Here is a 13,374-nt window from a genome sequence, read left to right as displayed (position 1 = left end):
CTACCAAAAGAGCTGTTTGCCTCCAAGACAATAAACAACCCGTGTAATCCTTTCTCTTGCTTAAGCAGGAAGTCACCACTCAACAGTAAGGAATTTAAAACCAATCCCACAAAGTTTCGTGTTTGGTATAAAATGTGAAATATTTGAAGTCTGGGGATATTGTCATCTCAGCGGTCCCCAGTGAGAACACATGGCTGCTTTCCGGTTCAGTGAGAGGGTCGCACCTTGCCCTTGAGTTGAATATAATTGCAAACATTCCCCTCTGGGGAATATCCTGTAAGGAAGATTACCATGCTTTCTGTTAAATCAAACCTCTCCCGCCGTTGTCTTACAAATTCTCAGGCTTACTGTATTTCATCAGCCTAAAGGCAGGGTTTGACATCAGCAATTGTTTGAGAACATTTGTTTTTACAGTGGAAAAATAAATGAAAGAGCAAATCCTAGACCTGAAAACCCATGCCTCTCTGAGCTGTTTTCTTCTTAGGGGAAGATGGCTGGCTTCCTGTTGTTTGCTTGCAGGTCCGGATGAACGCAGTAGTTGATGCGTCATTGTGATTAACAAACATATTTTATATCAGTTAGGGGCTTTTTTTTTAAAAAAACAAAAAAACAAAAAACTTCTATACAAAGTTAGAGAAAACATTAGGGCAGAAGAAAAATGAATGAATTTTGGGAAAGTGGAAACTTCCAGATGCATGCCAGTATAAGGGAAAATAAAAATGGCCCGAGCCAAATCCAAATACAAGCAAACCAAACAACCAAACAAAAAAATAATACCACCCCAGCATGGCACCACATACTCATAATCCCAGATTTTTATGAAAGGTGAAACAGAAGTACCACATAAGCCCACTTGTTTTGGACTAGCTTGTGCAACACAACAAGACCTTTTCTAAGTAATAATAATAATAATAATAATAATAATAATAATAATAATAATAATAATAACAGCAGCTGCAAGAGATTATAGCTCCATTATCAAGAATAGAGCAGTATTGTTCACAACTGACACAACTGGTAATTGCCCTTAAGAGGACTGCTTTCTCTCAGCATAATAAGCAGTCGTAAACAGGGTCACATGACATCGTGACATTTGTTCATTTTATTTGAGACAGAATTTCTCTGGGTAGCCCTGGCTATCCTGGAACTTACTTTGTAGACCAGGCTGGCCTAGAACTCTCAAAGATCTGCCTGCCTCTGCCTCCTGAGCCCTGGGAGCTTCAGCACCACCAGCAGCCACCTTTACAAACAGGGACACTGTGACTGTCATCTGCTTTAACTGTGGCAGGGAAGGAAGCAAATCCCTCCTAACAGAAACAGGAAAAGGCCACCAACCAGGGTGGGACAGCTCAGTATAGGGAGTTGGACAAATGTCTACAAATGCCCACAGGAAGGTGAGAGACTAGGACCAAGACACCCCCTCATTCTCACACCACCTGCAGCCAGGCTCAGTACAAAGCCTTCTGAGTTCCTCTAGAATCTAGTCCGGGCTCAGCCTTTCACCTGTTCCAGGGTAACAAAAGAAGCCAGGACCCCGCCTCCAGGACCAATTAAAGGGAACCTCTCCAGAGGCCAATTAAGTAGTTAACAACTACTGGAGCTCATCAGATCACCCATGGTTTGCTTCCCTGGCCTCACCCAGATGGGAAGAGAGAAGTATGAGTTTTGTTTCTCTTAAAAAAAAAAAAAGAGTATTTTAGTTAAAAACAACAACAGCAAAACAAAAAACAAAACTGTCTTTTTGAAAGGTCAACAGGCTGCATAAGACATCAATAGATGAACTGGCCCCAAAGTAAGGTTTCTCGTTATTGTTTCTCTGACAGATTTTAAAAGAGCCCAACTGAATCTAGAACTCAGAGAAATGCCAAGACCGTGGGTGACATCGGATGGCATTTTTTTGCCAGGGAGCGCAGTAGGAAGCACTTCACAGACAGGATGAAGCCAGCAGACATCAGCCAGCTGGTGAGCCCCTGTCGCTCCAGGCAGATGCAGCTGGGGACATGCGTGGGAGGCAGTATGCTCCGTATAAGCAGGCGGGGGTGAGCCCCACTCCACAGAACAAGAAAACTGAGATCAATTTGACAGTGGACACACTGGGTGTGTAGGCAGCAGGTGCTTGCAACCACCGCCCAGTCAGCTTCCAGGGAGTTTTCTGGGAGTTTGGGTGTTTGTTTAAATGCTTTGCAGAATTCAAGAGCAATCACAAACCAAGTCATGCTTTTAAATGCTTTGCAGAATTCAAGAGCAATCACAAACCAAGTCATGCTTTCCAAACACAGGGGAATACTCTGGACAGCAGGGATTTCCACCGAGAAAAAGAAAGAAGGGGGTGGGGGGTGAGAAATCAAGGTAATCAAGAAGGTAGGTGCCAACAACAGAGAGGGTGACTCGCACGGTCCTAGTTTGAGTGATTTCAGTGGTGAGTACTAGAAACCGCGCAGTCTTGGGACAGCTGGTCGCGCGACAGGGTCGAGCACCTTGATGTCATGCATCCTACTGAACCAAGTTCTGGCGGCGCTATGACCCTCGAGTGTCCAGGGGCCATCAGTTCTGCTCCCTAGGGGCGTGGCCTTTCCACACTCCCCACGTGTTCCTGGATCCTGGCTGGACCATCCTAGGGCAGAGGGTCCCATGGATTCGCAGTCCCGCTGCGTGGTGGTGACGGGTAAGCCCATGTCTCCCTGCTTCCGGGTTTCCGCTGCTTTCTGCTGGGGCCTGGAATGCGCACTTGCTCGACTCTGCTTGTAAACAGCTCTCCCAGGGGAACATGAGTGGCAACTGGTGTTGGTAGAAATTCCAGATGGAAGCTGACTTCCTGCTCTGGCCTATTAAAAAACACAGGCTTTCCTGCTTTTGAGCCCCTTCACCACAAATAACTTGAGTGCCATGCACTGAGGTGCCCACTTGTGGCTTAGGTTCACTCAGACCTTGTTTGTCCTTCAGCCCCTTGGGGAGGAGCCCAGGCTGTCACCTGCTGTCCCTAAGCCTGGGACCCAGTGGAAAGGGTAGAACTGCAGATTTCAGACAGAACAAACCCTCACCGGGCTCACACCATCCTTTTAAAGAACCAGGCCTTGATGGAGACTGCAGTCCCCCGCCCCACATGGTGCTTTTGCTACTATGAAAACACTGAACTAACCAACACACACACACACACACACACACACACACACACATTGGTTGTTGATACCTCTGAATGAATCCCTTTACAAACACACACACACACACACACACACACACACACACACACACACACACACTGATTGTTGATACCTCTGAACCTCTTTACACACACGCACACACAATGGTTGATGCCTCTGAACCCCAAAAGGTCAGCCTGGAAGGAAAGAATGGTGGCTCCTCTGTCCTCCATCTCAGCCACACATCTGAAGTCATCCCGGCCACAGGCACCTGTCATTGTCACAGCTGGTCCCTACGGGTTTACTCTTTCCTCACGATGCTCTTATTTTTAGTCAGACACCAAAGTGCTTTATTTATTTTTAGTTAGACACATTTGGCACATTTCAAGTTTTCCAACATGTATTCGATAAAGGGAAGCATAAAGGATTCCTGTCACCTGTCCTAATTGAAAGCTTCTTTGAAAAATACTTTCGGACAGTGATTCATACTATCAGCCTTCCAAAAGGAGAGGAGACAAAAAAGAGCACTTTTTTTGAGACACTCTTATCCCCTTGCATGTTTGATTTGTTTTTTATTTTGGGTCCAGAGATTGAATGACTCAAATTACACTTGATGTTCTCAGGAAACCATACTCTTGATAAAAGCAGTGCCTGTCTCAAATGAATTATGGGCATGGAAATGTGCTGCCCGTCTTGGGCTCACGTCTTTCCCTACATTTCTCTCATCAGCCTGCAGTAGCCGGGAGTCAGGCGCCACTGGGAAATGCCCACTGGATCCCAGAGTGTGGCTGGCCTTTATTAGCGATGTTCTGAGTTTCCTGGGGTGCGCAGGGAGGGGGGTTGGTGGCCAGGGAATGTGGGGGGGCAGATTCTTCATTTTATTGGATCCTCGATGGATGTGTAAATCTTGTCTTGACAACTGGCCTGTAGACAGATGGTGAAATGCAAGGATTCTTCTTCTTCTTCTTTTTTTTTTTTTTGGTTTTTCGAGACAGGGTTTCTCTGTGTAGCCCTGGCTGTCCTGGAACTCACTCTGTAGACCAGGCTGACCTCAAACTCAGAAATCCACCTGCCTCTGCCCCCAAGTGCTGGGGTTAAAGGCGTGCGCCAACACCGCCAGGCTGAAATGCAAGGATTCTAACAAATAGCCTTATGATCGGGGTATTGGCCAGGACCAACAGTAAAATGAGAGACCGGGCAAGCCTGCTCTCCTCCCCAGGGTTCCCTGATTCTACCAGATTTCTCTAGCTGACTCCCCAACTCCATTCCAGGGCAGTCTTGATGGTGAGTGAGGCTTAGCCCAACAAAACAAGACCTTCTAACCTTGCTCCCTGAGTTGTCTTTCCTAATTTAAAATAAACAAGGATGTGTTTTTCTCAAAGCTGAATATGATCTTAAAGCACGTGATATGTGTGTTGATGGGTTTTTATGATCCTGAGGAAGCTGGCTTCTTAGTCTTTCTTCTTAATCTCAACATTCTCTATGCTGTTCTTTATGGCTACAGGCTAACACAGCAGCTGCAAGATTCTGTATCCTATCAGTTAAAGCCAGATGGTAGTCCTGAGATGGTGGGCTGTTCTGTTGAAAAGCTTTCTGTCCCCTGAGGTTTTTCTCCCTGTGAACCAATCCTGTTGATGGGTCACAGCCAGCAGTTACCAGGCACAGCTGGATTCCCTCTCCAGTGTTGCCACCTACTCTAGAGGCCCTGGGGTCCAGCGACTTGATGTAGCATCCTGATCTTTCACAGACTCAAAAATGTGGGAATTGAGAAGTATGCACTGAGAGTCAGGTGAGGGACTCAAACCCTCAGTCATACTCCAGATAAAACTGAGTAGGACGATGCTCGACCCTTCCTGCAGCCCAAGCTGAGATGAATCTCCCCTCCTCTCAGTCTGACATACTAGCCTCCCGCAGTGGGAGGCCACACGTTTTTCATTTTAGAAATGTAGATCAAAATTGTAAAGAAAGAGAACTCCTTGCAAATCTCACTAGAGTTGCCTGATGCTGACATCTTCAATGTCGAATCCAATGTACTGACATCAGTATAATTAAGAAAGAGAGAAGCAGAGAGAAGGGGAGAAGGAAGGGAAGGAAAAAGGGAGGGAGGGGTTGAGGAAGGAGCATGTGCACACAGACCGCTTTATACAATGTTGACCAGTATGAGGCTTCCTGGAATTGCCTCCACCTCAAAACCCCCTCCACTGCTACTCCCTTATAGCTTCTTCCACACTTCCTTCCCCTATTTCAACACTTGGTGTGCTTTTCAGACTCAATTGGCTGTAATAAAATATCCAGAAAACAAACGACAAAGGATAAAGGAGTTTATTTCCGTTTACAATCCCAGGTTACAGTCCATCGTTGTGGGAAAATCAGCATAGGAACTTCAGACAGCTGGTCACATCACATCCACAGTCAACAGCAGAGAGGGATGCATACATACTTGCTCTCTTGTTTGCTTCCTCGTGTTCAGCGTGCTTTCTCCATTCTTTTATAGTGCAGGACCCAATGCCTAGGGAATGGCACTGCCCATAGTGAACTGAGTCCCCCGACATCAATTAACAAGATAGTTCCCAGAAGAAGTGCCCACCAGACAACCCAATGTGGATGATCATTAAGACTTTCCTTCTCAGGGACTCTAGGTTATAGCAGGTTGACAAAGCTGACCACCACAGAGTTAGTTTTCATGTTTGTCTTGATGTTGCAACATGAGGAGAGATTTATTTTATAAATCTCATCAGAAATTTCAATCCACCATTATATGGTGTAGCCAGTACCATTCATTGTATCTGAGACTTGATGAGGGAGAACGTCATGGTGACAGAGAAAAGTAGAGAAGAGGGTTTTGTATGATGGTGAACAGGAAACAGAATGGAACTATGACAGGACCCCAAGATATAGCCCAAGGAAGTGTTCCTAGTGACCCACTTCCTCCAACCTCCACAGTTCTACCCATCCTCCACAGTTCTACCACCTCAAAGTAGTTTGTTCAAATTTCAAATCATCAAAGACTGACCATTTGTGGGGGCTAAAGAGATAGCTTAGTGCTTAAGAGCATTGGCTGTTCTTCTGGAGGACCAGGGTTTGATTCCCAGCACCCACCCATGGTTGGCTCACAACCACCCATAACTTCAGTTCTAAAGGGTCTGGCACCCTCTTCTGACTTGCACAGGCACCTGTATGCATGATTGAAAATAAATAAGTGTTTTTGAAAAGTCAATTAAACCAAAGCATTCATTAGGTCAAGGTCAAGCCCTCATGATGTCATCCTCTCTCCTACACACCTACAGTATCCTTGCCATCTCTCTTTTTTTTTTTTTTTTGGTTTTTCCAAGACAGAGTTTCTCTGTGTAGCCCTGGCTGTCCTGGACTCACTTTGTAGACCAGGCTGGCCTCGAACTCAGAAATCCACCTGCCTCTGCCTCCCAAGTGCTGGGATTAAAGGCATGCGCCACCACCGCCCAGCTTCCTTGCCATCTCTTGATACAGACAAGTTGGCAGTCTTTATTAACCATTTCCCCTGACAGCCATTAATCTCTTAGCTATTTTCCCAATTATTTTTAAATAGCTTTTTTTCTTTATATATCTTTTTTAAAAAGATTTATTTATTTATTTCATGTATGTGAGCACATCGTTGCTGTGTTCAGACACACCAGAAGAGGGCATTGGATCCCCATTACAGATGGTTGTGAGCCACCGTGTGGTTGCTGGGAATTGAACTCAGGACCTCTGGAAGAGCAGTCAGTGCTCTTAACCGCTGAGCCACCTCTCCAGCCCCTCCAATTATTTTTATAATGAAAATACTATGACCATGGAATCAGGTAGTATGTGGCCATCTGATACTGGAATTTTTTTTTCAGGGTGATTCTTCTGAGGTCCATCCAAGTTTTTCGAATGTGTTAATGGGTATGTTATTTTAAAATGTGAATGAACTTATTAAGCTGTATCACTTGGCTGGCACAGTGGGTAAGAATGCTTGCTGCCTAAGCATGATAAAAAAATCTTAAAAAGCATGCATGTAACCTGTAAAGCCAGCACAGAGAGCGGGGATCCAAGACAGGGGGATCTGTGTCTCAGCAGTAAGACGAAGAGTGATAGTAATGGACACCTGATGTCCTCCTCTAGTCTCCATATATGGATCTGTGTGCACATCTGCATACATGCATGTGCATGTAATGTGCACATACACACACTTCTCAGTGCTCTCCATTTCACTCATTTAAAGTTTGCATTTCAATGCATCTTGATATAAATACAGAGATATAGATGCTAAAAGAGATCCCATCAATGTCATGGCCCATATTCAACAGGCACAGAACCAGGGAAAGGCAAATTCACCTTCTCTCTTTATAGTTGTGCCTATTCCGGATATCTAGCATACATGAATTTAGAACATGTTGTCTTTTGAAACTAATTTATCTCACGTACCATGCTCACAGTGTTCATTCATGTTATAGTAGGCATCAATACTTCAGGTCCTAGTCGGGCTGTGGTGGCACACACCTTTGATCCCAGCACTTGGGAGGCAGAGGCAGGTAGATTTCTGAGTTTGAGGCCAACCTGGTCTACAGAGTGAGTTCCAGGACAGCCAGGGCTACACAGAGAAACCCTGTCTCGGAAAAAAAAAAAAAAAAAATTACTTCAGGTCCTTTAGCTACAAAGTATTTCATTGTATGGATTATTCCACATTTGTTTTTCACTTATCAACTTACAAACATCTAGGTTGTTTCTACTTGCTGGCCCCTTTTCATGGCAGAGTAATAGTCTACAATATGGATGATTCTATAGCTTAAGTTGTTGCAATGGTTAGTTTTAATTGTCAACTTGATAAAACCTATTCACCTGAAGAGAGTCCCAATGAGGAATTGGGTTGACTTGTGGACACATCTTTTGGGGATTATCTTAGTTAAGCTAATTGATGTTAAGAAGATCCAGTTTACTGTGGGCAGCACCATTCCCTGGGCAATGGTTGGCCTGTGGGCATGTCGACATTTCCTAGGAATGGTTTGTCTGTGGGTATGTCTGTGCCCACAATTAAGACAATTAACTAATTGATATGAGAAGGCACAACCCACCATGGGTGGTACCATTCCTTAGGCCGGAGACCCTTGAGCTGTAGGAGAGTGAAAAAATCAAGCTGAGCACAAGCAAGTGAACATGTGTGCATTTCTCTCTGCTCTTTGACTGTGGATGCCATGTGAGTAGTTGTTTGAAGTCCCTGCCTTGACTTTCCCACAGTGATGGTCTATAACATAGTTATAAGCTGAAATGAATTCTCTTCCCCTCTAAGTTGCTTTTCATTGTTGTAGTTGTTTTTATCACAGCAACAGTTGAAGAAGAACAGTTATTAACAACCTGTGGAAGAACATATAGATAGTTACAGCTTTAGAGTATTTAGAGTAGAGAGCACTGCTGTGAACAGTAGTTTCCAGTTCTGAGGTCCCTGACTGTACGTGTTAGTCAATCCACTTTCAGTTCTTAAAAAAAAAAAAAAAAAAAAAAAAACCTATCATCATATTGCAAAGTGGTGCCTTACACTCCCATCAATGTGTGAGACCCAGTTTCTCATTTATACCAGCATTTGTAGATGGTTGTCACATTTCAATGTGGTCTTATTTCATTTTATTATCTTATTATTACCTGTACCTTATTATTATTAATTAATATTATTAATTGGACATTAATCTCAGAACTGAAAACTATCATTCACAGTCGTGTTCTTTGTAATACCCTAACTATAACCTATCTATATGTTCTCCCACAGGTAAATAACTGTTTTACTTTTACTGTTGTTGTGATAAGACACAACAATTTATTTTATTTCGATCCAAGTTCTTGCTATGTAACTCAGGCTAGCCTGGAACTTTTGGTCCTCCTACCTTAGCCTCCCAGGTACAGGACATTTTCTAGCATGACCAGCCAGCCTCTCTGAGGCTCTGAACTATGAAGTTCAGCATCCTCTCATGTGCTTCTGTGGTGACTGTTAAGTCCTCTGCAGTGAAAAAATCTCATTCCTTTTGCCTAGTTTTCAGTTAGACCTTTTAAACATATCCCATAATAGTCTTCATACAATAGACATATGCTTTTAAACAGTTTCCTGTGATAGCCTTTTCATCCTCTTAACAGAGTTTTTAAAAGGGTTTTTTGTTTGTTTGTCTTGTTTTAAGACAGGCTTTTAGGTGGTGGTGGTGGTGGTGCACACCTTTGGTCCCAGCAGAGACAGACAGACCCCTATGAACTGGTCTACAGAGCAAGTTCCAGGAAAGTCAAGGTTACACAGAGAAATCCTGTTGTGGGGAAACCCTGCTAATTAAGGTCAAAACCTACCAAGTCCAGATGGCTCGTCTAAGCTTGGTGCAAAGTGGAGGATTCCCTTTAGCAGCTTGACTTCCCCTTCTTTGACCTTGTCTAGGGATGTAGACTCCTCACACCCTCTACCTCGGAAAGGTCAAGTAGTCCTTGGCATACCTACAAACTTCCTCTTTTCCTCATAGAACCCACCCAGCAAGTACCTGGGATTCCTGGAATGCCTCTCCATAAAAATGAGGTATTCACAGTACTTTAAACTCTAACCAATGATTTTTGTTTACCCTGAAAACTCCTTCACACTCTCCAAGGTCCATATATAACCCTGGTTCACCCCAAATAAAATGTATTTGTACAAGCCCCACCCCAGTAGAGGTATGCTCCCAAGCCAAGATCATCTAGGAGAGCTGTTTCATTGAAGACCATTGGAGAAGGCCTTCGTCTAAAAGAGCTATAACATTAAGATCCTTGGAGAAGGTCCCCTTCCCCATCTGCTCCCAGCACTCACTCCCAGCCGTACCCTGACCCTGTATGCCCCACCCATTCTGGTCTCTGTTTCATCCTTTCTACCCAGTGTGCAGTGGCATCTGGACACTTTGAGTGGGAGGGAGCAGAAGATGTAGAACCACAGCTGGACTCCCAAAACTCATAAAGGAGGACCTGGCCCACTGTTGGTAGTACCACCCTGGGCAGGTGGTCCTGGGTTGTATATGCAAGCTGCAACGTGGCATCTGTCTGTCGTCCCTGCCTCCATGTTCCTACCTTGAACGTTTGCCTCCTTGGCTTTCCTTGATGATGGGCAGTAACATAAACCAAACTAGGCCTACCCCTACCCTGCCCAGGTTGCTTTGGGGAAGTTTACCACAGCAACAGCAACCAAGCCAGCAGGGGTTACTTTTAACTTCTGAGCCGTTTCTCCCACACACTCCCTTTTCTTTTGGGTTCCCTGACTGTTTCATACAGACAATTCTGAAGAAGCCCCCAGATTAGCAAGGTTGAGGTTCTCTGGGGCCTATGGAACTTGTTAGCAGGTGGCAGAACTTGTTACTGGCTGGCGTGGGATGGTTTGAGCAAACTTGGGTATTTTTGGTTTTAGGTTTTGGGCCCTTCCGGCAGCACCTGGTGAATTCCAGTTGGGAAGCGGTGAAGGTAAATCCTGCCCTAAGCCAACCTGGTTCCTTCAGTGGCTCTTGGAAAACCCTAGTGTGTGGGACTCCTAAGAAACCAGAGTCACCTTGGAGGGAAGGCAAGCAGGCGACCCTTGGAAGAAAGGCTCGTGTTTGGTCCTTGAGTGGTATGACTTGACAGGTCAGGTACTTCTCCCATTTGTGCAGGGACACCCCTAGGTGGGATCAAGGCCCATATCAGCTCTGCTATACCTAGGGCTAGATTCTTGCCCTCTCTTCCTTTGGATTGTGGGGCCTGGGGAAAGTCTTTTGCACCAGCTCTTGTCCTCACTGACACACGCATAGTGATAACATGGATGTCCCTGAGCTCCATTGATGGCTCAATGTGAAGACAGTTTTGTACACGCTACTCTGCGTGAGGGTGGCATGGGGCGTGGGTGAGCACGTGGTCGACAGTCATTGCTGTCAACAGCATGCTTGCTTTTGAGGATGTAGCTAACCAGCAAAGCTGCTAGTGTCCCCAACTCACACCCACCATCGACTTCACAAAGGAGACTCTGGACCCTTGCGTTGGCATTTGGGCATTTGCTTTTCCAATCATAAAGAAGTCCAGAGACCCTTGGACTTACTGCCAACCCTTGCTGTGGCACACAAGGTAACAGAGAGGCCAGCACCAGACTCTCATGAGCTCTTGGCTTTCTGCAGGCAGTCTCTGATCAGCAGGACATCTGCCAAGTCCCTCATGGTCCTAGACCCTCCTGTTTCTTTCTGCAGCCATGAACAATGGAAAAGAGCCAGGCTGTGTCTGGTCTGCCTCTCAGTTTCCAGTTACAAGTAGTGGCATGCAAACAAGCTTGCTCAAGTTTTGGTGCCTTTGTTTCCCCATTTAAATATACGTGTGTGTGTGTGTGTGTGTGTGTGTGTGTGTGTGTGTGTGTGTGTGTGTGTATGTATAAAATTGATAGATATGCAAATATGGTGTTGGTTAAGGAAGTCACATGACCTCCCAAGGACTGATTGGACATGTTGATAGAGCTCACAGGTAGTCCATTCCCACCAGGTGGCTTTTCTGTTTGTCCGGTTCACATCTGCAGGCACGTGGGATGAGGGTCGGATCAGCACAGGAAGTAGAAGAAGGGAGAGGATGACCTGAGGTAGTAGGGAAACCCCAGTGCATGGGGCTCCTAGCATTCAAAGTTACCTTGGAGGGAAGACAAGCCAGTAATCCTTGGAAAAAAAGGTTTGTCTTTGGTCCTTGGGTGGTGTGGCTTGACTGGTCAGGTACTTCACCCATTTGTACAGTAAAGAAAAGTGGCTAAGGAGGATCAAGGCTCATTAAGCTTGGTGAAGCAAAGCAGAAAGACACAGGGGCTGGGGCTTCCTGGAAGGCATATAGTCAGACAGACAGACAGACAGCCAAGGATAGCTTTGAGAAGTATACACATGCACACACACACATTCACACACACACTCACACATGCACTACACACACATATACACTCATACACATACACACACAAACCACACACACACTATACATACACCACACACATACACTCACACACACTATATATACACCACACACATATACTCATATACACTATATATACACATACTCACACATGCACCACACACACATATACACACATACACACCACATATACACTCACACACACACCACACAGACATGCACACACACTATACACACACCACACACATCCACTCACACTCAGGAGCTAAGGCTGAGGGAAGTAAGCATACACTGGAATGATAGGTAAGGGCAAAGTCTATGTTAAGGGCTGGAGATATGGCTTAGTTAGTAGAGAACGTGGCTAGCAAGCATGCCAGTCTGGGTACCATCCCAAGCATTACATAAAACCAGGCATGGTGCTATACCTGTATTCCCAATACTAGGGAAGTAGAAGCAGTAGAATCAGAACTTCAAGATTATGCTCAGCTATAGAGTTGAGTATGAAGCCAGGTTAGTTTATATGAAAGCCTATCTCAAAAAGAAAAAGAAAACAACATTGTAAGCAACAAGGGGTTAGAGGTGCAGTCTAGGCTCTGCCTTTAAGCCAAACCATTATTGCAAAGGATCCTGGGTCTAAAGCTCTGACTGCTGCAAACTTTCATGGAGTTTTTGTGAGAATTTAAAATTCAAACTTCTGAATCAGGCGTGGAGGCCCATCCTTTAATCCCAGCATTCAGGAGGTAGAGGCAGGCAGATTTATTACTGTGAGTTCAAGGCTAGCCTGGTCTACACAGTGAGCTCCAAGATAGGACTATATAGAGAGACCCTGTTTCAAAACAAACAAACAAACAAAAATAAATAAAATTCAAACTTCTTTCAAAGAAATATGAACTATCATTTCAGCCTAAGATCACTGGATACACAAGAAAACAAACTACCATGTGGTAAAAATCAGTAGACACCGTTTTAAGAAAACAGAATTGTAGCCAGGTAGTGGTGGCTCACGCCTTTAATCCCAGCACTTGGGAGGCAGAGGCAGGCAGATTTCTGAGTTCAAGGCCAGCCTGGTTTACAGAGTGAGTTCCAGGAGAGCCAGGACTACACAGAGAAACCCTGTCTCAAAAACACCAAAAAAAAAAAAAAAGAGTTGCCTTGGGGCTGGAGAGCTGGCTCAGCAGTTAAAGAGCACTGACTGCTCTTCTGAAGGTCCTGAATTCAAATCCCAGCAACCACATGGTGGCTCACAACCATGCATAATGAGATCTGACCCCCCTCCTCTGGAGTGTCTCAAGACAGCTACAGTGTACTCACATATAATAAATAAATCTTAAAA

The 13,374-nt window shown here is 44.9% G+C and overlaps 1 protein-coding gene across 1 annotated transcript in view; it reads left to right on the top strand.

Annotated features, from left to right (window-relative positions):
* The first annotated feature begins 2,631 nt into the window (after nucleotides 1–2,631).
* Nucleotides 2,632–13,374, top strand: part of Pgpep1l (pyroglutamyl-peptidase I like) — a 30,650-nt gene continuing 19,907 nt past the window's right edge. Inside the window, exons 1-2 of the mRNA XM_031384879.1 lie at nucleotides 2,632–2,665; nucleotides 10,540–10,592. Coding sequence (XP_031240739.1) covers nucleotides 2,632–2,665; nucleotides 10,540–10,592 — 87 coding nt within the window. The remainder of the gene's footprint in view (nucleotides 2,666–10,539; nucleotides 10,593–13,374) is intronic.

Source organism: Mastomys coucha, unplaced genomic scaffold, assembly GCF_008632895.1.
Source record: "Mastomys coucha isolate ucsf_1 unplaced genomic scaffold, UCSF_Mcou_1 pScaffold21, whole genome shotgun sequence".
NCBI classification, from domain to species: Eukaryota; Metazoa; Chordata; class Mammalia; order Rodentia; family Muridae; genus Mastomys; species Mastomys coucha.
This window is presented reverse-complemented; position numbering and strand designations above follow the sequence as displayed.